Source organism: Nomascus leucogenys, chromosome 22a (genome assembly GCF_006542625.1).
Source record: "Nomascus leucogenys isolate Asia chromosome 22a, Asia_NLE_v1, whole genome shotgun sequence".
Lineage (NCBI taxonomy): Eukaryota > Metazoa > Chordata > Mammalia > Primates > Hylobatidae > Nomascus > Nomascus leucogenys.
This window is the reverse complement of record NC_044402.1, coordinates 68,506,288-68,528,451: the sequence shown is the minus strand read 5'-3', so window position 1 is coordinate 68,528,451 and position 22,164 is coordinate 68,506,288. Positions and strand designations below refer to the sequence as shown.

Below are 22,164 nucleotides of genomic sequence, written 5' to 3'. Positions count from 1 at the left end.
TACTGAGCCCCAGCCCCCACATTTCTGATTCAGGAGGCCTGGGATGGGGCCTGAGGGTTTGCATTTCTAATAGGTTCCCAGGCGATGCCGATGCTGCCAGTCCACTGTCCCACCACGCACCTGCCAAATGTTTCCTTCTCTCCTTCTCTCTTTTCCTCCTTCCTTCCTTCCTTGGTGAAATTCACATAACATAAAATTAACCACTTGAAAGCGAACAGTTCAGTGGCAGTTAGTACATTCCCAATCTGCAACAACCACCTCTATCCAGATCCAAGCTCTTTTCATCACCTTAAAGGAACTCCTCTGCCTATTGCTACCAGTACTACTATTACCAGTTACTACCATTCCTGTCTCCCACTGGTCACTGGCAACCACCATGCTGTTTTCTGTCTCTACAGATTTACCTGTTCTTGATATGTCCTGTAAGTAGAATCACAGAATATGTGACCTTTTGTGTCTGGCTTCTTTCCCTTAGTATAATGTTTTCAAGGTTCATCTACATTCTAGCATTTGTCAGTATTTTAGTCCTTTTTATGGGTGAATAATATTCCATCGTATGGACATACTATAATTTGCTAATCCATTCATCCATTGATGGACATTTGAGTGGTTTCCACCTTTTGTCTATTGTGAATAGTGCTGTTGTGAACGTGTGTGTACAAATATTTGTTTTGAGTACCTGTTTTAAATACCTAGGAGTGGAATTGCTGGGCCAGATGGTAATTCAATGCTTAACTTTTTAAGCATTGAGATAAAATCTCACTCAGTGAGATTTTAAGGACGAGGAAACTGAGGTTTGTCCACATCACACACATTAGAATAGCAATGATGGAATTTGAACATGGATGCAGGGCCAATGTCTGTATTCTTTTCACTGTGCCATCTCTGTAGAATCTAAAGGTGGAAACCATACTTACAGATCACTTAAGAGATGGATCAAGGTATCTAATGATGAGGTGAGGGCACTAATGGAACATGATGGATATTGATTTCTATTGCTGTGAACTTCATAAGCATTGCCAAGAATTACTCATTTCGTTTTGGAAGAGCTAGAATTGATTTTTGAATGAAACAAATTAATTTCCATATATTTGTAAACTTTTCTCATAAATATGAATCATTGAAAGGTTATACATTCCACTAAAGCTGTCATATAATTTAAGTTTTAATTATAACCCTGATAGGAAGGTTAGGAGTAGCTGTGATTACATCATTCTTATTATAACTACTAGCTGGCATTTATTGTGTATTTGCCAAATATTAGGCACTTAAACACACAATAATTCATGCAATCCTCATAACAGTATGGGGTGTAGATCTTGATCATCCCCACTTTACGATGAGAATAAGGAGCCCCAGTTAGATTATGTAACTTGCTCTGGTAGGCAGCTCTCAGAGCCTGTTTTCTAAACCACTAAGCTGTTTCTGTCTGGAAATCATGATGTAGGTATATTTCTCGGTGAATTAATTTATAGACTACCAACCAATCTGAAAGTAGAAAGGGCTTCATTTACATTATAAAACGGTAAAAAATAATGTAGGGCAAAAAGAATAACTTTGGTAAATAATTACCTTACCTGTGCAAAGTAGAGCTTTAATTTTTTCCCTCTGAATTGGGTTTCATGAAGCTCTATCCTAGCTCGGGCTGCAGATTTAGGATTGCTGAAGTTTATACGGACACGTCTGAAACTCTTAAATAGCTGGAACGTCACACAGTCGTCATAAGTCCGGAACAGTCCCTCAAATTTTTCCTGATAAAAACAAACACAGAGGAAAATCCATTGGCCACGGGTCTCGTATGATGCCATATCTGATAAAAACAAACAACTAAATAGGCTGTTAATAACATACAGTTTAAATGGAACACCAGAAATGTATTTTTTTCATCTGTAGATCTGTTGTCAGGTGCAAAACATGCCTGAATGATTTATAATCTTGGTCCAAGGTTCTCTAGAGGGCCAGTGAATAGGGTTCAAAGTACATGAAACAAATGGGAAATTATGCAAAATGTTGAGTATTTCTGTAGAGGAGAGGGATCATAATGATCATTAGATTCTCAAAGAAGTTCAGTATCTCCAAAATACTGGAGCTACTGAGTAAAGCACATGGTAAACATTAGTGATTACCAGTCTTGGGGGCACTTTTCTTTTTCTTTCTTTCTTTTTTTTTTTTTTTTTTTTTTTTGAGACAGAGTCTTGCTCTGTTGCCCATGCTGGAGTGCAGTGGCATGATCTTGGCTCACTGCAACCTCTGCCTCCCGGATTCAAGTGATTCTCCTGCCTCAGCCTCCTCAGTAGCCGGGATTACAGGCATGTGCCACCACACCCAGCTAATTTTTGTATTTTTTAGTAGAGATTGGGTTTCACCATGCTGGCCAGGCTGGTCTCAAACTCTGGACCTCAAGTGATCCACCTGTCTCGGCCTCCCAAAGTGCTGAGATTACAGGCATGAGCCACCATGCCAGGCCTAGGGAGGGGTGGGCACTTTTCTTGCCTAAAAATATGGGATCCACACCACCCAGTTTCCTAGACAGGCAGTACCATTTGATTAGTCCTGGTCAATGAAATACGTGTAGAGGGCAGAAGAAAGCCCTTGAGTAATTTTTTAGTTTATTTCTCTGAAGAGGCCATGTGTTTCAAAAGGTACAGCTGTCAGAAGCAGGATTGTCTTCACTCTGGGTCCCTGAGTGGCTGTATGAAGCAGAAATAGTTTTCTCCCTACTCCAACCCCATTCTATAGTCAACTTTGCCTTAGCAAGGAAAAAAAAAATCTCTATTGCATTAAATCACTGAGATTTGAGAATTATTTTATTCCTACAGCATAACCAAGCTATCACAATACAAAGCAGTAATTAAAAAATTTAGACTCAATACACAATTTCAATTCAACGGAATAAGTATCTATTAAATGCTCACTTTGTATGAGGCATGGTCTCTCTCAAGACTTTAAGCGGATACAGAGATGAGTATCACATTGTTCTGACCCTCGACCATCTAACAATCTAACATGTAAAGCAGATACACACAAGTAAGAGGACACCCAGAACACTGCAAAAAGGCATAACAGAAAACTAGAGAATTAAAAAAGAAAAAAATATATAGGTATATATGTTAATACCATCTGTCTGATCTGTCTGGTTCCTCTTAGTCATAAAAATATCCTTACTATAAGAAAACTAGTATATGTTATAAGCTAGTGTGTTCTTAACAGAGAAACTGCCACTAAGAAAATTATATATATAACCAACCTGGTTCTTTTATTTCAACAGTAAGAGGTAATTTCTCATAACAGTGAGTACAAGTAAGGATGGAGATGCATGAAATATTAATACCGCAAGATTCATAGAATTTTAACTAGGAATGGACTTAAGAGATGATGAACTCAACCTTTTCCTCTTCACCTCCATCATTTTACGAGTCAGAACCCTGAGATCTGAAAAGGACTTACCCATGGGCACATGGAGAGTCAGTGGCAGAGCCAGGACCAAGCCAAAGTCCTTGTGACCCTGACTAGAGAGATACTGTCAACTTGATAAAGCACTATACTGTCAGGTTGATAGGAGGAGATGCTTATTTTAATAAAAGCATTTATATTTAATTAGATCACATCTAAGAGAATCAACATAGTGAGGTGGGGTTGTAAAAACACTGACTTCTGAGGCTCCACAGGAAGAGTAACTCAAATGTCAGGGAAGGTCTTACTGCCTGTTGGGCATCCAGATCAACTTGTATCAGACCTTCAAGCCCATGTTGGTGATGCTTCCACACCCTGCTGCCCATTTCTGAGAATCCCCAGGCTGCAGCTCCCCCTCCTATCTTTGACTCCTTTGTCTGCCCACACTCTTCTCTTTTATACCAGTACAAGGACCCCAAAGAATACAATAAAAGCTTTTGCTTTTTTTATGACATTTGTGAAGATTTGAGGGGTTCTTTCTCTCATTTTCAGTTTTTTTCTTATACTCCTTTTCCCATCATGAACAGAACAAGAATTTTTCCTTGTCTTATGCAGAGCAGGTTTTGTCTCCCTTCATCTCTCAAGCCTTGGGATCAGCCAACTCCCAGACTCAGGGCTTCAGCTACCACTCCAAGTAGTCTCATTACGGAATTCTGTCCCAACAATACTGTGTTTTCCTGAGCAGGAATCCTGATGACTAAAATGCATTCTGTTTCCTCATAATGAGAGTACTCTGAACTGGTCAAATCACAGCTGGTAGTTTGATTAGTTTGGGAAGTTTTCAGGAATAGGAGGATTAAGAGATTAAAAACTCTTGTTTCCATATAGAGTATAATATTTTTTTAAGGACAGAATCCTTAGGTCTTCTTTGTGGTGGTATGTTTTTCCATTTCCAGGGTGGGAATTTCACCTTCTCATCACCTCTCCAATGCCTAAGCTTGGGCCGTTAAGGCTAGCCTTTGAAAGTGAGGTGCTTTTTTCCTTTGAGTCTAATTCCTTCTTTTTCATTTCGTATTTCATTTTTATGCTTCACATCTCAGTTTATCAGAGCGGTTTGGCCTCAAGAGACTGCATCAGGAGCAAAGAATCAAGGAGTCCAGGTTTTAGGCTTAGAGGGTGCTGACAATGTGCTACCTCTTTTGTGAGGCATTGGCAGACGTCAAGAACACCTTGCTCCCACTGATCCTCAATGGAGGGCTCCAGGCACTAACTCCTACCAAGTTAGAGTTGGCCATTGACATGAAACTGTGATATTCCTTGTTTTGGGCTTAGGCTGAAAAACAAAAGGAGCTCTTGCACCAAACCTGGGGTGTAGCCCAGAGCTCAGGGACGAGGGTTTTCACTGGATCATATGGGGCTTAAAGTCCACAATGATGATAATAATAAACGGCTGACATTTACTCAGCATGTCCTCTCTTTTCATGCCTTTTGGGAACTTTATTTGTAGGGGTGACAGTTGTCCAAGAATAGGGACTTGCTAGCCTTCTCTATTTTTGTTTCCATTAGTGACATTACAAACATATCATTTGCTGAGACAACAGGATACCAGACCAAATTAGTTAGAGGCAGATCCAGCACAATGAAGCCACCAGATGTACACTGAGGCAAAACAGTGTCACCAAAAGCACTAGCTGTAGGAATTCTCCAACTGCCATTACAGAAAATCTTCTGTGGTCTTGATGCGCAGGTTCTCACCAGGGACACAATAATATTTTGTTGTCCTCTGGCTGCCATTTTTCTCCAGTTCTGTTACCCAACAAATCCAATAAATTATTAACTTCTCCTTGATCATTAGTTCTCTTTGTAGCGTCCTGTTTGAATAAAGTTCTACAGCAGCGATCTCAAGCTCTTTGGTTTCAGGACCTCTTTACACTCTTAACAATTATTGAGGATCCTAAAGAATTTTTGCAAATGTGGGTTTTATTTAACAATGTTTATTGAACTAGAAATTAAAACTGAGAAACTTGAAAATATTTATATATAAATCTATTTAAAAGTAATAATAATAAGCCCTTTGTTTGTTCACATAAACTTTTTAATGAAAAATAACTGTTTTCCAAAAGAAGAAAAAGTTTAATGAGAAGACTGACATTGTTTTACATTTTTGCAAACCTATTTAATTTCCAAATTAATAAAAGACACCTGGAATCTCATATCTGCTTCTGCATTCAATCTATTGCACCAAGTTGTTTTGACTGAAGGGTATGAAGAAAAACTGGCCTCATCCAAATATGTGGTTGGAAAAGGGTGGAGTATTTTAACAGCCCTTCAAATAATTGTGAGTATTCTTCCTTGATATCTCATCAAAACTCAATACGTAGTAGTTTCTTAAAGTGTACTGTGTAATCATATAACATTTTATATGATTTCATTAAGATCCATTTATCTATTTTTCACTTTGAATAAATTTTAACCCATGCAATGATTTCATAATACTGTACATTAATCATTTAGACAATATTGGTTCCCTGAGTTATATAACTTTTCCAACTTGACCAATTTCAATACAGTGTTAAAAATCACATTCATTAATACTATAGTTTGGTGCAAAAGTAATTGCGATTTTTGCCATTACTTTTTATCTACCGTCTATCTTATCAAAAAGTCTTTAGAAATTCAAAAGCTGTGGAATTCACATTGGTGGATACAAGTTTTCCAAAATTTTAATTTTTGCTTGAAAGCTCATTCTTTATTATTGGGCAACACACACTTTCAGTTATTTTTCTTATAGTAGCAGATTCATTTCATTCATTTTTGAGAAATTGTCTGCCAAATACCAAAGTGTCCATAACTATACTTTGCCTGTCAGTTGTTTCTTCAAGTAAAAATGGTGTTCCATGAGAAAAGTACCAAGGGCAGCTTAGGACAGCTTAGAATGTTTCCTCCAGTCAAACATTGTATTTCCGGATGTCACAGAAGTGCTTCTCATGTGTACTTTCCATTTTGTTACTCAGAATATTACAAAGGTGTGTGCTTAAGGGTAAAGGGTTAAAAAAAATGAATAAAACTTACTGCCTTATCAAGGACATTTCTAAGTAAAATTGGCATTTTCTTTCTTTTTCTGCTTTTTTTCTTTTCTCTTTTTTTAACTGTGAGTGTGTGGCTGTGAAGAATAGAAATACAGTCATGCACTGCATAATGAAGTTTTGGTCAACAATGGACTGCATATCTGACTGTGGTCCCACAAGATTATAATATCATATTTTTACCATACCTTTTCTATGATTAGACATATTGAGATACACAAATACTTATGGGTAACAATTGCCTACAGAATTCAGTATAGTAATATGCTGTACAGGTTTGTAGCCTAGGAACAATAGGCTATACCATAGAGCTTGGATGTGTAGTAGGCTATACCATCTAGATTTGTGTAAGTATACTCTTATCATGTTCACACAATGAAATCACCTAAGGACACATTTATCAGACTGTATTCCTGAGGTTAAGCAACACATGACTGTACTACTAGCACAATTTGGTAGCACTGCACTGATTCATGCTAAAGTACCAGCAGTTTTAACTGTCATTGCTTTTGCACCATGGGTATAAATGTTAACACAATTTAAAAGGTAAATGATACCTTTGTATTACTATGAAAATAGTTTTGACAACATAGGAACTGGTATTGGGATCCCTCATGAGTCTATAAACCACACACTGAACACTGCTGTACAATAGGATCTCAGAAGTAAGGATCCAGTTGGCTTGGGGAAAGACAGGAGGTCTAGTGAGACCCTTAAGTGTACAACATAATGGTCAGAAAAGAGCTGCCCTTCAAGGAAGTGTGATAATACTGGTATTGAATGCTGCAGGAAGGTCAAATAGGGTGAAGATGGAGATGACACCACTGGATTTGACAAATGGGCTGATGCTGATGACTTTACTGAGAGAGCTATTTGAACAGATGTGTAATAGAAATAGATTAATTACGGATGGAGGAGTGAAGGGCAGAGAAAAAGCTGGAAAAAGAGTTTGGCAATGAAAACCAGGGAGCTGGGCTAACTACATGGGAAGTCACGGTCACAAGCAGATTTTTGGTAGTGTGGGGAAACACTTATTGGCTGAAGAAATGAAACTAACGAAGAGGGAGAGAGAAGAGATAGTAAGGATATGTTGAAGTCTGAACCCCAGGACCTCAGAACATGACCTTGTTTGGAAATAGGGTCATCAAAGATGTAATTAGTTAAAAAGACGTCGTACTGAAGTGGTGTGGGACCCTAATCTAAGTTGACTAGTGTCCTTATAAGAAAGTCATGTGAAGACAGAGAAACATAGGGAGAGTGTCCCGTGAAGACAGTGGAGTGGAGTGGCACCTCTGCAAGCCAAGGAATGCTAAATATTTCTAGCAAACAACCAGAAGCTAGGAAGAAGCAAAAAAGGATTCTCCTATGGGATCCAGAGGTATTGTGGCACTGCTGAACCTTGGCTTTGGACTTTAGCCTTCAGAATTGTGTGGTAATAAATTTTTATTGTTTTAAGCCACTCAGTTTGTGGCACTTGGTTACAACAAATATAGGAAACAAATATAGGCAGTCTTGCAGACCTACAGAACCAGATGACTCTGGGAAGAATACAGAGCACCTAATATAATTACACCATTTCCCCCCCAGGAGACGAGGAAGTGGATATTTGGGTCATTCCAAGGTGATGAGTACAAGACAGGTGTGTGTGTGTGTGTGTGTGTGTGTGTGTGTGTGTGTGTGTATTGAGGGATAGGAAAAGAAAGATGAAGGAATAACTTGAAAGGCTTCGCAAGGAGGCAATGAGATGCCCGACTATGAGAGGTTGTGAGGAAAGAAGAGAAGCCAGGAGTATCACATTCAACTGAAAGAATGGGAAGATGTGAGACTTCAAGGTTCTGGATGAGTCAGAAAAATAAGTTTTGTAGGAATGACATAGTGGGAAAAGTAGAAGACAAAAAAATTGTAAACCCAGAAGATAATTTTGTAAGTTTAAGGTTTCAGAAGGTTTTCAGTGTTAGATGCCCTTAGGGTCAACATGAGGCACATGAATGGAATTGTGATGGATGACAGGGTGAAGATGATGGGAATAGAGGCTAAAGAATAGCGAGGTGAGAGGATTGCACGGTGAACACCTACTCAAGAGGACAACAGGAAACAGAGTTGAGGGACAACCATGAGCCAGATAAGCTGCGTGAGAAACAGGAGGAGTGACCTGAAGAGCCACAGGGTATGGCAGCACAGACAGGAAGAAAAGAGTTCAACTGGAGGGCAGGGGCTTCACGGAGATCATCTATAAAAAGGGATGGAACAGCAGTCTAGAAGCATAGGGGAAAGCCAGAGAATTCTAAGCCTAATATTCTGGGCTTGAGAGGTGGGGAACTGGAGAATAATCTGCCTAGCAATGTGTAATTGCTAGGGAATAAGCATTGCCCAGAGCAATTAAAGACTTGGTAAGGAGAGGATGTGGAATGATTATTGTAGAGCACAAATGGTACTCTGAGAAAATCAATAATGGACTCTAGAGAAGAAAGTGGGAGAGGTTAGAATAGGGGTTGGAGGCTGGGCACGGTAGCTCACGCCTGTAATCCCAGCACTTTGGGAGGCCAAGGCAGGAGGATCGCCTGGGGTCAGGAGTTCAAGACCAGACTAGCTGACATAGTGAAACCCTGTCTCTACTAAAAATATAAAAATTAGCTGGGCGTGGTGGCACATGCCTGCAATCCTTGCTACTCGGGAGGCTGAGGCAGAAGAATCGCTTGAACTCAGGAAGTAGAGGTTGCAGTGAGCCAAGTTGCACCACTGCACTCCAGCCTGGGTGACAGAGCGAGATTCTGTCTCAAAAAAGAAAAATAAATAAAATAAAATATGTTCCAGGTAGAATGTCTGAAGATGTGAGTGTGCTGCTTACCAAATAACAAACACAGATCCAGACCGAACTCAGGCTATATTTGAAATAAAATGATTATATAGTGTCAAATATGAACATTTGTGGATGTTAAGGCTTCTACTTCTACCTTTAGATGTATTTGCTTTTCTTAAGTAGTCTGAGATATACGGACACGGGTATTTCTTGCTGTCTTAGAGAGGCTTACTGTGGTTTTCCTTAAATCTTATTCACCTCTACTATAATTATTTGTTTCTTATTTGTGCCCCAGATTTTTAAAAAGACTCAAACATGTCTTATAAAGATATATTATGGCAAAATAAAATAAAGTAAAATAGAAAACACAAAGAGAAAAAGGGGGAAACAAGTGTAGAAACATACATTGAAGCCAAGAAGGATGTCTGTTCCGAAAAGCTGAAAAGCTTCTCATAGATCCTTGAATATCGCAATGAGTGGGCCAACATTTTGCCTGTAATCTTTCTTAACATTAACAGGATAGAGTAACCCTCATCAGTTATACAGTTCACAGGGTCTATGGAATAAAGATGGGCCTGATCTAAAAATCAGGCAGAAGGATCACTCCAGCATCTTCATTAAAAGATGTTGTCATGTGGAGAGCACTGTCTTCAGTAATTACAGAACATGAAACAAGCAGCGATTGGTCTGTTAGAGTTTCCAATCAGAATGTAAGAAAGTATTATTATTTTTTTCAATCAATAGCTTTTAGCAGTGACCTCAGTACTCAGGAAGTGCTCAATATGTTCTATTTGGTCAATATAAAACCCCAAAGTGTTTTATAAAATATTAGGATATTAAAATATTACCCTCAATTTAACTCTAAATCAGACAGGTGGCAGACAAACCATAACTTCTAAAATGTTATTTCACTGAATCCTCAATAAGTCCTATTTGAGGGAGAATTGGAAGTTTTGTTGTCCTTGAGAAACCCAGTGTATTAGTCCATTCTCACACTGCTATAAAGAAATACCTGAGACTGGGTAATTTATAAAGAAAGAGGTTTAATTGACTCACAGTTCCACATGGCTGGGCAGGTCGCAGAAAACTTAACAATGGTGGAAGGGGAAGCAGGCATGTCTTACATGGCAGCAGGAGAAGGAGAGAGAGTGAAGGGGGAAGAGCCCCTTATGAAACCATCAGATCTCGTGAGAACTCACTCACTATCATGAGAACAGCATGGGGAAAACTCTCCCCATGATCCAATCACTTCCCTCACTAGACAGGTGGGGATTATAGGTCCCTCCCTCGACATGTAGGGATTACAATTCTAGATGAGATTTGGGTGGGGACGAGGAGCCAAATCATATTACCCAGAAAGCAATTGAAAGCCAGAAAAGCTAATCACATACACTAAGTCACACAACTAGCCAATTAGCAAAACCAAAACTAGTGATTTCAAGTTATTTATACTGCATAAATATCACTGATACATGCAGAGGAGTGAGAAGTCTCCAAACAGGAATAAGAAAACCAGCTTTCCTTGTCAATCCAAAAGAACAGTGCTGACCTTGAAGAAACAGCTACTAGGGAAGTCCAATGGTGCTTTTATCTGCTTTCCAAATGATGCTGTATGCTTTAAATATTTTTCAGTTTTCACAATTATGATCCCTTTGGGCATAAATTGCTTTAATAAGAAATTCAGCATCTCTCAAAATCACAAGGCTCTCATCTTTCAGATAATACCTACTAGAAACTGCCAAAGAGTAAAACCACTCCTTTAGGTTTATCACTTCTCAATGGATACTATTGACAAGCCATGGGCAAATCCCATGTTGGGGAACCACTCTGGATGTGATGGGCCTCTCAGGAGGACCTCCTGGACAGGATGCAGACTCCTTACGTGATGGGCATAACTGGCGTGCATGTGAGAGTTCCCACAGCTGGACTTTAACCTATCAGGATTTCTTAGGCCAGCCAAACTTGTATGAAATTATGCTTTGTTCCATTTGTGGTCCTGATGGTACCTAAATAAAAATCATTGTGAAAAGAGGAACTGCAATCTTTCTTCACTAATAAGAGAAGCAGACAGACATTGTGTCATATAACTGCTTCAAGGAAAGACAGCTTGCTGGTAAAGGTATAGAAGCCTTTATCCTTTCTCCCTGGAGTTCTTGTGAGAGGCAAAGATCTAATACTCAGCCGCAAACTCTAGAAGAAGCCACTTTGTTCTAAAACCTCATGGACTCATCACACACCTCTCTCAGTGGAGCAAGTTCCATGATCCATGTTCCAGTCTATTATTTCTTTCCCAGTAGCGGTCCTAAAGTTCACTGTGGCTGAATAACATTGCTATTCAAAAGTATATTTTTAGTTTTCTTTAGTTAAGGAAATCTCCATTTCTCTGATTGTACTTAGTCATCATCTAAACATTCAGAACTTGAAAAAACTCCAAGCCAACAAACAAACAAAGAACCCAAATGCCTCCAATACAAACAAAAACGTGTATGAGGACTATTAACTGGAATAAACTTTGAATGAGGGAGGCAGAGTGGGGGTGAATCCAAGTATTATGTAACCTGAAGATTTCACACCTTGGGGAGCCTTCTTTAAGCAAAATAATAGAAAACTAAGCACAGATATAAAAAATTAGCCTGGCACAGTGGTGCGCACCTGTGGTCTCAGCCACTCTGGAGGCTGAGGTGGGAGGATCACTTGAACCTGGGAGGTGGAGGTTGCAGTGAGCCAAGATCATGCCACTGCACTCAGCCTGGGTGACAGAGTGAGACCCTGTCTCAAAACAAAAACAAAAACAAAACACAAAAAAAACAACTAAGCATAAACATTGGAGGTTTGTTTTTTAAGAATGAGAACAAAAATAGGAAATAACTTTTGCAAATTTTGCCAAAACATATAACCACATGAACACAATGCTAGGGCTCTACTAAGTCTTGGTAAAGACAAATGCAAATAAGAGGCCCTAAAGCTGAAGCTTCATTTAACCCCTGGGAAATATGCCCAAGAGAGTGTGAAGTATGTACCGTGCAGTCACAAAATAATCTGGAGTCCAGGTTTTCAGAACAGCTAAAACAAGTACAGTGTTTCTATCACTGTACTGTACAGAAAAAAAACCAAAACATTGGTTTTTCTATACTCTCACATTACTTCATTTCTGGTCATTAACACATGGAGTTTTTCTCACAGCAAGCAATTCTCCAGTTCTCTGTAGACACCCACTGGATGTCTTACGCTTTAACTCAATTCTGACTCTATCTGCCTGAAGATAGTGCCAGATCCCAAAGGTTAAGGGCTCAGTACTCCAAGACTGCCCCACTTTGGACACCAATTGCACGTCCAGGCTTTGCTTCTGACCCAGTAGTTACAAATTGGAAGTTCCCAAAACCCCCTCCTCAGGTTCGATCATTTGCTATAATGGCTTACAGAACTTAGGGAAGCACTTTACTTATGCTCATCCTTTTATTATAAAGAATACAACTCAGTAACAGTCAGATGGAAGAGATGCATAGAGCAAGGGATGCGAGAAGGGTCACTGGGCTTCCATGCTCCTCTCTGGACTAGACCACGCTCTAAGTACCTCTACATGTTCAGCAACCTGGAAACTCCCTGAATGGTGTCCTTTGGGTTTTTATGAAGGCATCCTTACACAGGCAGAATTGATCACATCATTGCCAATTGGTGATCAACTCTAACTTCAGCATCTCTCCCCTTCCCAGAGGTCAGACAGTAGGCTGAAAAGCTGAAAGTTCTAACCCCATCCTGAGGCCACCCAGGGCCCCTAGTGTTCTCATTAGCATACAAAAACACACTTATCACTGAAGAGATTCCAGGGGTTCTTGGAACTGTGTGCCAGGAAACAGGGAGGAAGACAAAAAATATATTTCTTATTATATTCAAAATATTATACTCTTAGCTGATGAGGGTCAATTCCCTAAAAGGTTTAATCACCAGAACAAGCCAAGAGACTTGAATCCGCAAAGTTTAAGTCAACACACCCTATTATAGATGGCTGAGTACATCCTTTCCTTGCCTAAATCCACTTTGTAAGTACCCAAGGTGGAGACTGAGGAAGAGGAGCAAGTCGGGGGATTGCTTGGAACCTGTCCTGGAAGCTGTTCAATAAGTAGGGGCAGGTGAATGGACCAAGAGAGGAACTGAAAAGCAGCATAGTTTGCATGCCTAGGGCTCTTGTTGTTCTGACTCCATGCAGTGACTGCCCATCCTTTGGGTGAGTGAGAGAGACCCTCTCATCACGTGAACCCAGGGCTTGTTCTGGTGGGGCACTCACCAGAGGCTATGGAGCCCGGCTATGCCGAGCAAGGTACCATTTGTGGATGCCTGCAAGTCTCTTGCCTGCACCGGGACACTTCTAAGTCCCCCAATGGGTCTATGAAAATGTAGGAGGTAGCAGAAAGGAGCTCTCTCACATGTCCCCAGGATGGGGAGGAGGGTGGACCAGGCATACTAAAGACCTCTGAGTAAGTAGTTATGAATACAGATCTCTGTTACATGCCACAAAATTGGGCTTCTGTGCATGGTAATAAATACTTTTTATGCAAAGGAAGGATCTGACAGTCCTTTTATAGCTGCCACATTTCAGTTTACATCAATTGCTGCCTTGGCTGAGGGCATTTCCTAAAAGCTGACAGCTTCAACCTTCTCTGGCCCATCAATTCCTCTTCTCTGATCATTAATCTGTACAAACGTCTGTGGCTGTCATCAGCCTTGATTAGATATAGTCTCTAATTGTGCATGTGGAATTGATGAAATGCACAGCCTCTCTTACACAGCTTATCCAGTCTCACAAGAGGACAGGAATTTTACTTTAAATTCGTTTAAATATTCATTTATCTATAAGATACAGGTAAGAAGAGGCAGTATAAAGTTATGTTACTAGCAAACTCTAGAGCTACACTACCTAGTTTAAATGCTGGTCCCAGCTGTGCAACCTTGAACAATGTACTTACCCACTGATGCCTCAGTTTCCTTATCTATAACATAGAAATAATGACAGTATCTACCTCATAGGAGTATCCTGGCTGTTAAGTAAATTAGTATATTTATATCACTTTAAAAGGTGCTGAGCACAGTAAGTGTGTGTGAGCTATTATTTATCCCAGATTGGAAGATAAACATTTTGTTTATATGCTTTTATTTGGCTTATTAGCTGTACATCCAAATCTCCCTATATCCAGAACCAAGTATATTATATCCATGTCTACATCTATCTATATATTTATATCTATACTTGTATCTGTATATAATCTTCAAAGATTGTAAAGAGCAATTATAGGAATGTCAGCAAAATGTCTCCTATGAAATAAACTCTAATTAAACTAACTTGATTTTATTGATGTTACTATCTATTTAAAATATAGAGCCCAAATTAACCACAAAATTTCTTTTTTGTCTGTAAAGGTTTAAACATGTCCTTTACAAAACAACATGATAAGTTAAATAATTCTAAGGAGGAAATCAACTGGGTAATTGCCTTCAATCCTTCCCTTTGGGGATCCTGCACCACTAGCTGGAGCTCAGAGAAACAGTGAGCAAAGGATAAAGATGCTAGTGACTATTGAAAACATCAGAAACTCACACACAGAGTAGGTAAGCCCCTCCTATCTGGTTCCTTTCTCCTCTTCTCCCAACACACCTCTACTGTCTTTTAGACAAACCCATCTCCAGACCTCCACACCCCATATTCAATTGTTTTGCTGAGATTTCCAACAGGTGTCTTCCATGTAATGGCCCAGAAGCCATTTTTTTTTTTTTAAGCTGGGGCCTCTAAATCTGCCACTCATCCTATCACAACAAATGGCCCCCTCTACCCAGTTGCTTAAGCAGGCAACCTAAATGTTATCCTGATCTTTTCCTTCTCCCTCACTTCCACATCCCACTACTCAACAAGCCCTATGTTCCCTGGATCTTTCATTACGTCTCCCATCAGCCCCCTGTTCATCCTGCCATCAATTTTGTGGCTTACCCTATGACTGCACTTGGTCTCCCTGTTCTCTGTCTGGCCACCCAAGAATCAACCTTGGAAGCCTGCTGCTAGAGAGGTCTTTCTAAAAGAGAAAATTCTGGGCTGGATGCAGTAGCTCATGCTTGTAATCCTAGCACTTTGGGAGGCCAAGGTGGGAGGATTGCTTGAGTTCAGGAGTTTGAGACCAGCCTTGGCAATATGGTGAGCCTCTGTCTTAAATAAATAAATAAATAAAGCAAAAGAGAAAATTCTGATTATACCATTCCTCTATATAAAATTCTTTAGTGGCTCCCCATAGCTTTTAGAATAAGGCTCTGCTTGGCATTAAAGGCCCTTCATAAAATGGCCATCACCCACCCCACTAATCTCATACCTCTCCTTTGCTTTTGTTGCCTATATTCCAGCCAAACTTCTCTTTACAGGTTCCCAAAGGCAGGTTATTCTGTGCCTGCAAGCCTTCTCATTTGCTCTTCCTTCTGCCAGTAGCAGCCTTTTCCTGCAGATAACTTTCTAATTGTCTCTCAAGTCCTAGCTCACATCTCAAATCCAAGAAATCTGTCCTGAATCCCATTAAGGTTTAGACATCCTTCTGCTGTGCTCCCATAACAGTGTTGTTAGTGAGGGCAAATGTGCCATCATTAACTGGATTACAAGAACTTCAAGGGCAGTAATGGTGTCATTTTTGTGTTTTGCTCACATATTCAATATTGAGTGCCAACTGTGTGACATGCAGATGCCTACACTTTGGAAAGGGCTCACTTGGTGATGAAATGAACGAGACAACCTTGAGAGAACAGTCCTCCCTCCCACACACTACCTTTTGGTGAATTTGTTCTTTTCTTCAAAGTTATCCTTCAACCAAAGCAACAAATGCACACTGAACATATGTATTAAGATCCTCCATAATGTAATGAAACAGGGATGCCAAAATAAAAATTATACAAATTTCTCCCCAGAAGTCTTTCTTGACTACTCCCCTACCAAATACCCTTCTTCTATTGAGCTTTAATCTCCAATTCCTCTTACTATTTAAAATATTATGAATATATTTCAGAATAATGTGTCATCAGAGAGTATGTGTGTGTGTGTGTGTGTTGTGTGTGTGTATGTGTGTGTGTTAGTATAGGGGGGTGGTCAAGGAAGAAATGGCCTGTAAGAGATGGATAGAATTTGTATGTGTGGAAATAAGTGGCAGTGGAAGACTTCAGAATTCTCCAGGCAGGAGAGCAGCATTATCAAAGGATTTAAATATTTACATTAATATGATGTTGTTTCTAAAAAAAAAAAAAAAGGTATTTTAAGGAATTAGGAAGAGGATAAAAATAATAGTTAGCCCTAAGCCATATTTTGCTAGGAATGGCCTTGTTTGTTGCACAATAACATCTGTTACTAAATACCCACAGAATCATAGGAAACATAAATCAAATGAGATTTGAGATTTTGGTATTTTAACAGTCAGCACTCACACATTTTTTTACATTTATTTAATAGCAAGATGCTTCACTGAATACATTCCATTTGAATTCTAAATGATGGGTCATGAGCCTGCTGATGCAGATAGGCAAACTGCTCACCAGCTTGCAGCCTCTTTAAAAAATTACCCCTTTGCAGAATGCTACCCAGTGTTGTAGCTGAAAGTAGAAAATGTACTTCTAAAAACAAGCAGTGTCTACCTTCTTAACATTGAGATGAAGGCTCTGTTTTAAAATCGGGCTGTCAATAATTGATGAGGACATTTTTAGTAAGTTTAATGTTAAATTAAAGGGCCAAATCCTAAATATGTTCCATATCACGTCCTTCTGAAGACAGGCAATTTAAAATTTAATCCATTCATTTTGCCATTTGGCAAATGATCAAAGTAAGCTTTTCAAAGGCAGCAGGGTATCCTTTAACTTATTTTTCCCATGAAATTAAAATGGCATTTGCATTCTTTTAAGATGCAGATATAAGGAACTTCTTATGATTCAATCATTAAATTTAGAAAGTGTGCAGCTTGTTATACTCCTAATCTCTTTTCCTCCTCTCCATCTCACCTTTTCTATTGTTTTCCTCTGTACTTTATGTAATGACATAAAAAAGAATGTATATTAATGATGAAACCTTACATACAATTAAATCTCTCATGTTCAAATTCCTTAAGATTTGAAACAAAAATGATTGTTTCAACCCATCACAGATTCACGACACAAGAGACCTGAAGGAAAGCCTTTCCAAATTGAAACATGACAGTCTACATCTATCATGGCTGAACTGGATTTACTAGAAACAAAACCGACTCTTCGGCTATGGCTAACACTGCCCAAAATTTGGGAATGCAATTTTGCACAGTGGTTACATTTTCATGTGGGAATTTATTAGATATGACTTAGGTTAAAATGCTTTCTATATGCCAAGCCCACACTAGGCCCCTCACATATGCTAATTTATTTCATTCTCACAATACACTTATGAGGCAGATGAAGAAACGAGTTAAAAGAGATTAAACGATCTGCCTAAGGTGGTCAGCTCGTCAGTGACAGAATGCAGATTTCATCCCAGAGGACTATCTATGGCAGAGGGAAGCTGGGTCAATATGGCTTCATCCCTTTCAGTGCATCTCACCCAGTGGGATGGACACATCTTTTGTCTTCATCTAGTTTTTCCTCATGCATATCTCATAGACCAGCAGCAGTATGAAGAATTCTTGTGCAATCCTAAAGAAATGATTGGAAATGAAAGAGGAGCTGGTTCTGTCAAAAGGAAGAGAACTTCACATAAGCAGCTCAGATTAGAAGCACCTGAAAATTGGATCGTATTGATGAAACTTGGTTTCCTCCATGTGTGTGGGTGTGTGTATATGTGTGTGTGTTACACACAAAACTTCAGGATTGTTGAATATAGGCATCGTTCAGTGCCAAAACCATTGTCAGCTAAGCAAGAAAATTTGACTGAGAATTCCTTTTTCTCCATGTGGTAGAAATGAAAGTTTAGAGAGAGCTAGGGAAGCTGGGTAAAGCCAGTAATTTATAGATAGTGTCCACTATAATTAGGATGACTACACAATGCATTGTCCAAGCTAGGATGGGGGTGCTATTAATTATGCTGTGACTTCAGGACTGTCTTGGGCACACTGGATAGGTGGTCACCAATTGGTTGGTCCTCTGAGTTAGTAATTCTGAAACTGTGGTCCTCAGCTCACTGGAGAGATGTGACAGTCCTCCTGATGAGTGGAACCTGTCAAAATGTGCAGGCCTTCTCTGCAGTTCTCAGCAGCAAATTATGCTCATTCCATAAATGTGCTTTCTAACTAGGGCTGCTTATTTGTGATCTAATAAAAGTTATGGAATAAATTTTTATTCCATAGAATTTCATAAACGAGTTTACAAAATGATTCTAGTTATTCAACTTAAAAATATGGCTATTGCTGCACAACTCTTGGTACTCCTGTAGCACATGAGCATGTGAAGAGTTGGAATTCTTGCAGCTAGTAGAAATAGTCATCATCACTAACACCAGTTCTTCCTAAATGCAGACACTGTTCTAAGTGCTTTACATCCTTATAGTCCAACTTATGGATAACAGATCAGCGGTGGCAGCATCTCCTAGAAGCTTCCTAAATAGGCATTATCTCAGGTCACAAGTCTCTAGACCTACTAATTTAGAATCTTTATCTCAACAAGACCCCCCAGATAATTAGTATCCCATTGAAGTTTAAGAGGTACCAGTTTAGAAGACATGGGTTGGACCATTTAAGACCTAAGCACTTCTGACTCTGAATAAACTGATTTATACAATTGTGCTACTGAGATTACCAGTACTGTCCTTGGGTGTTAATAGTTCTCAGTTCTTTGCATTAATTAATGCATTAACTCTTGTTGACTGATTTGTTCTTACGATCACGACATTGTTTTTCCTTTGATTATTATCGTGTTATCTGCACGTTCTTTATTTTGACTGAGTTTTCTCCCCACTACAAAGAGGGAACACATTGGGTAGGTGGGACACTGTTGGAAGTTCCCATGAACAAGTGAAGAAGAGAATGTACAGAGACATTCAAATGGTACAAGCTTTGACCTGAGCTGATTGGTAATGTGACCCCCAATCTGCCTAGGAGTATCCCCGGAAGAATTTATTTCTGCTGTTTTATGTTGCCTAATCCTGGTACCTTTAAGATGAAGCAGTACATCCATGAGAATGAGACCATCCTCAGGCTTTGCATCATGGATATAAGCAGCAGATTCCCTGATCTCACTCAATTGTAACTACTTTTCCCACAGGGTCCCAGTGATCAAGCTTTGTCTCCAGCATCATTTTAACCTCTATTCTTGGAAGGGACACCGGAGGCGACTGATTCCAACCCCTCTACTTGAAAATTGAAAGATGCAAAGCACAGAGTAGGGGATGACATGCTCAAGGCCCCATCACCAGTTGGAGGCAGACCTGCATAGAACTTGGGACATGAATGTAGGCACACACAAAACCCAGAGACATTCCACCAACATTTAAAGTCAAGAATCCTCCCTGATATATTTTGACCTTGTAAATGACGCAAAGGGTTTGAACAATTCAAAACAAACAAACAAACAAAAAAACAGGTCTAGGATAAGTTTTTTCAAAATCATCAAATATAAATTTCAATCCAATTTTTTAATTTCATAAAACCAAAGCCAAATGAGGTTGAGTGATTAGTTAAAGGTTATGGGCAAGTGATGGTAACGTCGAGCCTCTAATTCATGCATTTGCCAAGCTCTAGCTTTGAATGATATTGTAACTTGAAAGGAATAATGTTGTTCTTTTTAGAAAATAACATGGTCATGGTAGACCACTTGGAAAAATATACATAAACATAAGGACAAAGTGACCCATACGTTAAAGATAATCACTGTTAATATTTTTATTAAATGAAAAGCATTACATTTAACTTTACCTAAGTTTATCAGAAAAAAAGAATTAAAGAGGGTAGGTATGGTGGCTCATGCCTATAATCCCAGCACTCTAGGAGGCCAAGGTGAGAGGATCACTTGAGCCCAGGAGTTTGAGACCAGCCTGAGCAACATAGGAAGACCCCATCTCTACAAAACAAACAAACGAAAATGAGGTGGGCAGAGTGGCATGCACTGGTGGTCCCAACTACTTGGGAGCCTGAGGTGGGAGAATCATTTGAGCCTGGGAAGTTGAGGCTGCAGTGAACCATGATCATGCCAGCCTGGGGAATAGAGTGAGACCTTGTGTAAAATAAAATAAAATAAGAAATATAAGAAATATGAGAAATTGCTGACTTTCAGAAAAAGATTTCTTTAAAACAAGAAATATTCATTTCCTGAAGGAGTCTTCTATACTTTAAATACAAATCTCAAGAAAAATAAATTTATGTTTCTAGGTGTAAAGTCTGTCATCTGTCTTAAGAAAATCAGAAGATGTTATAATACTGATATCTAAATAAAATTTTAAGACTTCTATTCACTAATTTAAAAACAACCTGAGCCTACTTAAGAATAAAATCATGGAAAAGGGCAAATTTATAAAATATTATATAAAAGTGACAAAAGCAGTGGTAGAAAAAAAGAGCCACATAGAGAAGTAACTGTAATGGTCATATATGCAATAAACAAAAAATAAATTTAGAAGAACAGTCAGTGACTCTCTTAATTCTTACTCTAAGTTTCTTGACCTGTGGGAGTTTGGATTTGCTGTTTCAGAAAACACCATTTTATTCACTTCATTGACAGCACAAATTTTTACTTGTTTCATTAAATAATCATGTCTGTCTCATTTTTTTCCTCCTAAAATTCCTAAATGCGTTTCTACTGTTGTTGAAGAGAGCAGACATAAGCCATTATCTCATTGGTAACTCCACAAAATTGTACTTCCAGGTTCCTAATTCTATCCTTTGTGTTATTATATTAAATGTGTTCTTTAATAAAGTCACTCATCATAGAACCCTCTGAGGTGGTGTCTCACTTTCAATGGATCGGGTTTTAGACCTGCCGTATAATAGTCATAACTGGATTTCTCTTCATCTAAATCTTGGGTTATTTCAACTGTTTCATGTATCTCATATCTTCCTCTTTCTTGGAGTAACATTTTACGTTGTGTGAGAAAACGTCTTTGAGTAGGCCCTCTCCTCCCACGACAGTGAGAGGTGATAAACATTTTAAGTCATTGACTGGTCACATATATGTGTATTTTGCCATCACCCTAGACTGATAGTTTGACTTAGAACATAATCCGGGTTAAGAATCACTTCAATTTTCCCCAGAATATGACTCCATTGTTTTCTAGCCAACTGTGTTATAGAAGACAAGTGAGATCCTGGCCTTGTTTTGTCTTTGGAAGCTTTACAGAATTTCCCTAATTTTTTTTTTTGAGATGGAGTCTCGCTCTGTCTCCCAGGCTGGAGTGCAGTGGCGCGATCTCGGCTCACTGCAAGCTCCGCCTCCCGGGTTCACGCCATTCTCCTGCCTCAGCCTCTCCGAGTAGCTGGGACTACAGGCGCCCGCCACCACGCCCGGCTAATTTTTTTGTATTTTTAGTAGAGACGGGGTTTCACTGTGGTCTCGATCTCCTGACCTCGTGATCCGCCTGCCTCGGCCTCCCAAAGTGCTGGGATTACAAGCGTGAGCCACCGCGCCCGGCCAGAATTTCCCTAATTTTGGAGTTCAGAACTTTCATAGTAAAATGTGACTAGATGTGTGATTTTTTTTTCCCGATTATTTCTGGAAGGCAGGAGTCAGCAAACTAAGCCCAATCTGCCTGATGCTTATGTTTAAATAAGGTTTTGTAGGAACACAGTCACGTATTGTGTTTTTGTTACATATTGAAGCTTTTGTGCTGCAATTGTGCTGCAATACAGTCAAGAAATATGACCTGCAAAACTTAAACTATTTACTATCTGGTTCTTCACAGAAAAAAAATTTGCTGACTGT

At 39.3% G+C, this 22,164-nt stretch overlaps 1 protein-coding gene and 1 long non-coding RNA gene across 6 annotated transcripts in view; one reads left to right on the top strand and one right to left on the bottom strand.

The window, feature by feature from the left end:
* The window catches only part of RCAN2 (regulator of calcineurin 2), a 283,804-nt gene that overhangs the window by 26,334 nt on the left and 235,306 nt on the right, over window positions 1-22,164 (bottom strand). For all 5 annotated transcript variants that reach the window (XM_012500925.2, XM_030803461.1, XM_030803462.1 and 2 more), the window contains one exon: window positions 1,578-1,751. In XM_012500925.2, the coding sequence (XP_012356379.1) occupies window positions 1,578-1,751 (174 nt within the window). The remainder of the gene's footprint in view (window positions 1-1,577; window positions 1,752-22,164) is intronic.
* On the top strand, window positions 5,595-20,240 carry LOC115832439. The gene is made up of 3 exons (XR_004027943.1): window positions 5,595-5,731; window positions 14,695-14,883; window positions 19,516-20,240. It is a non-coding gene; the product is annotated as an uncharacterized LOC115832439 (long non-coding RNA).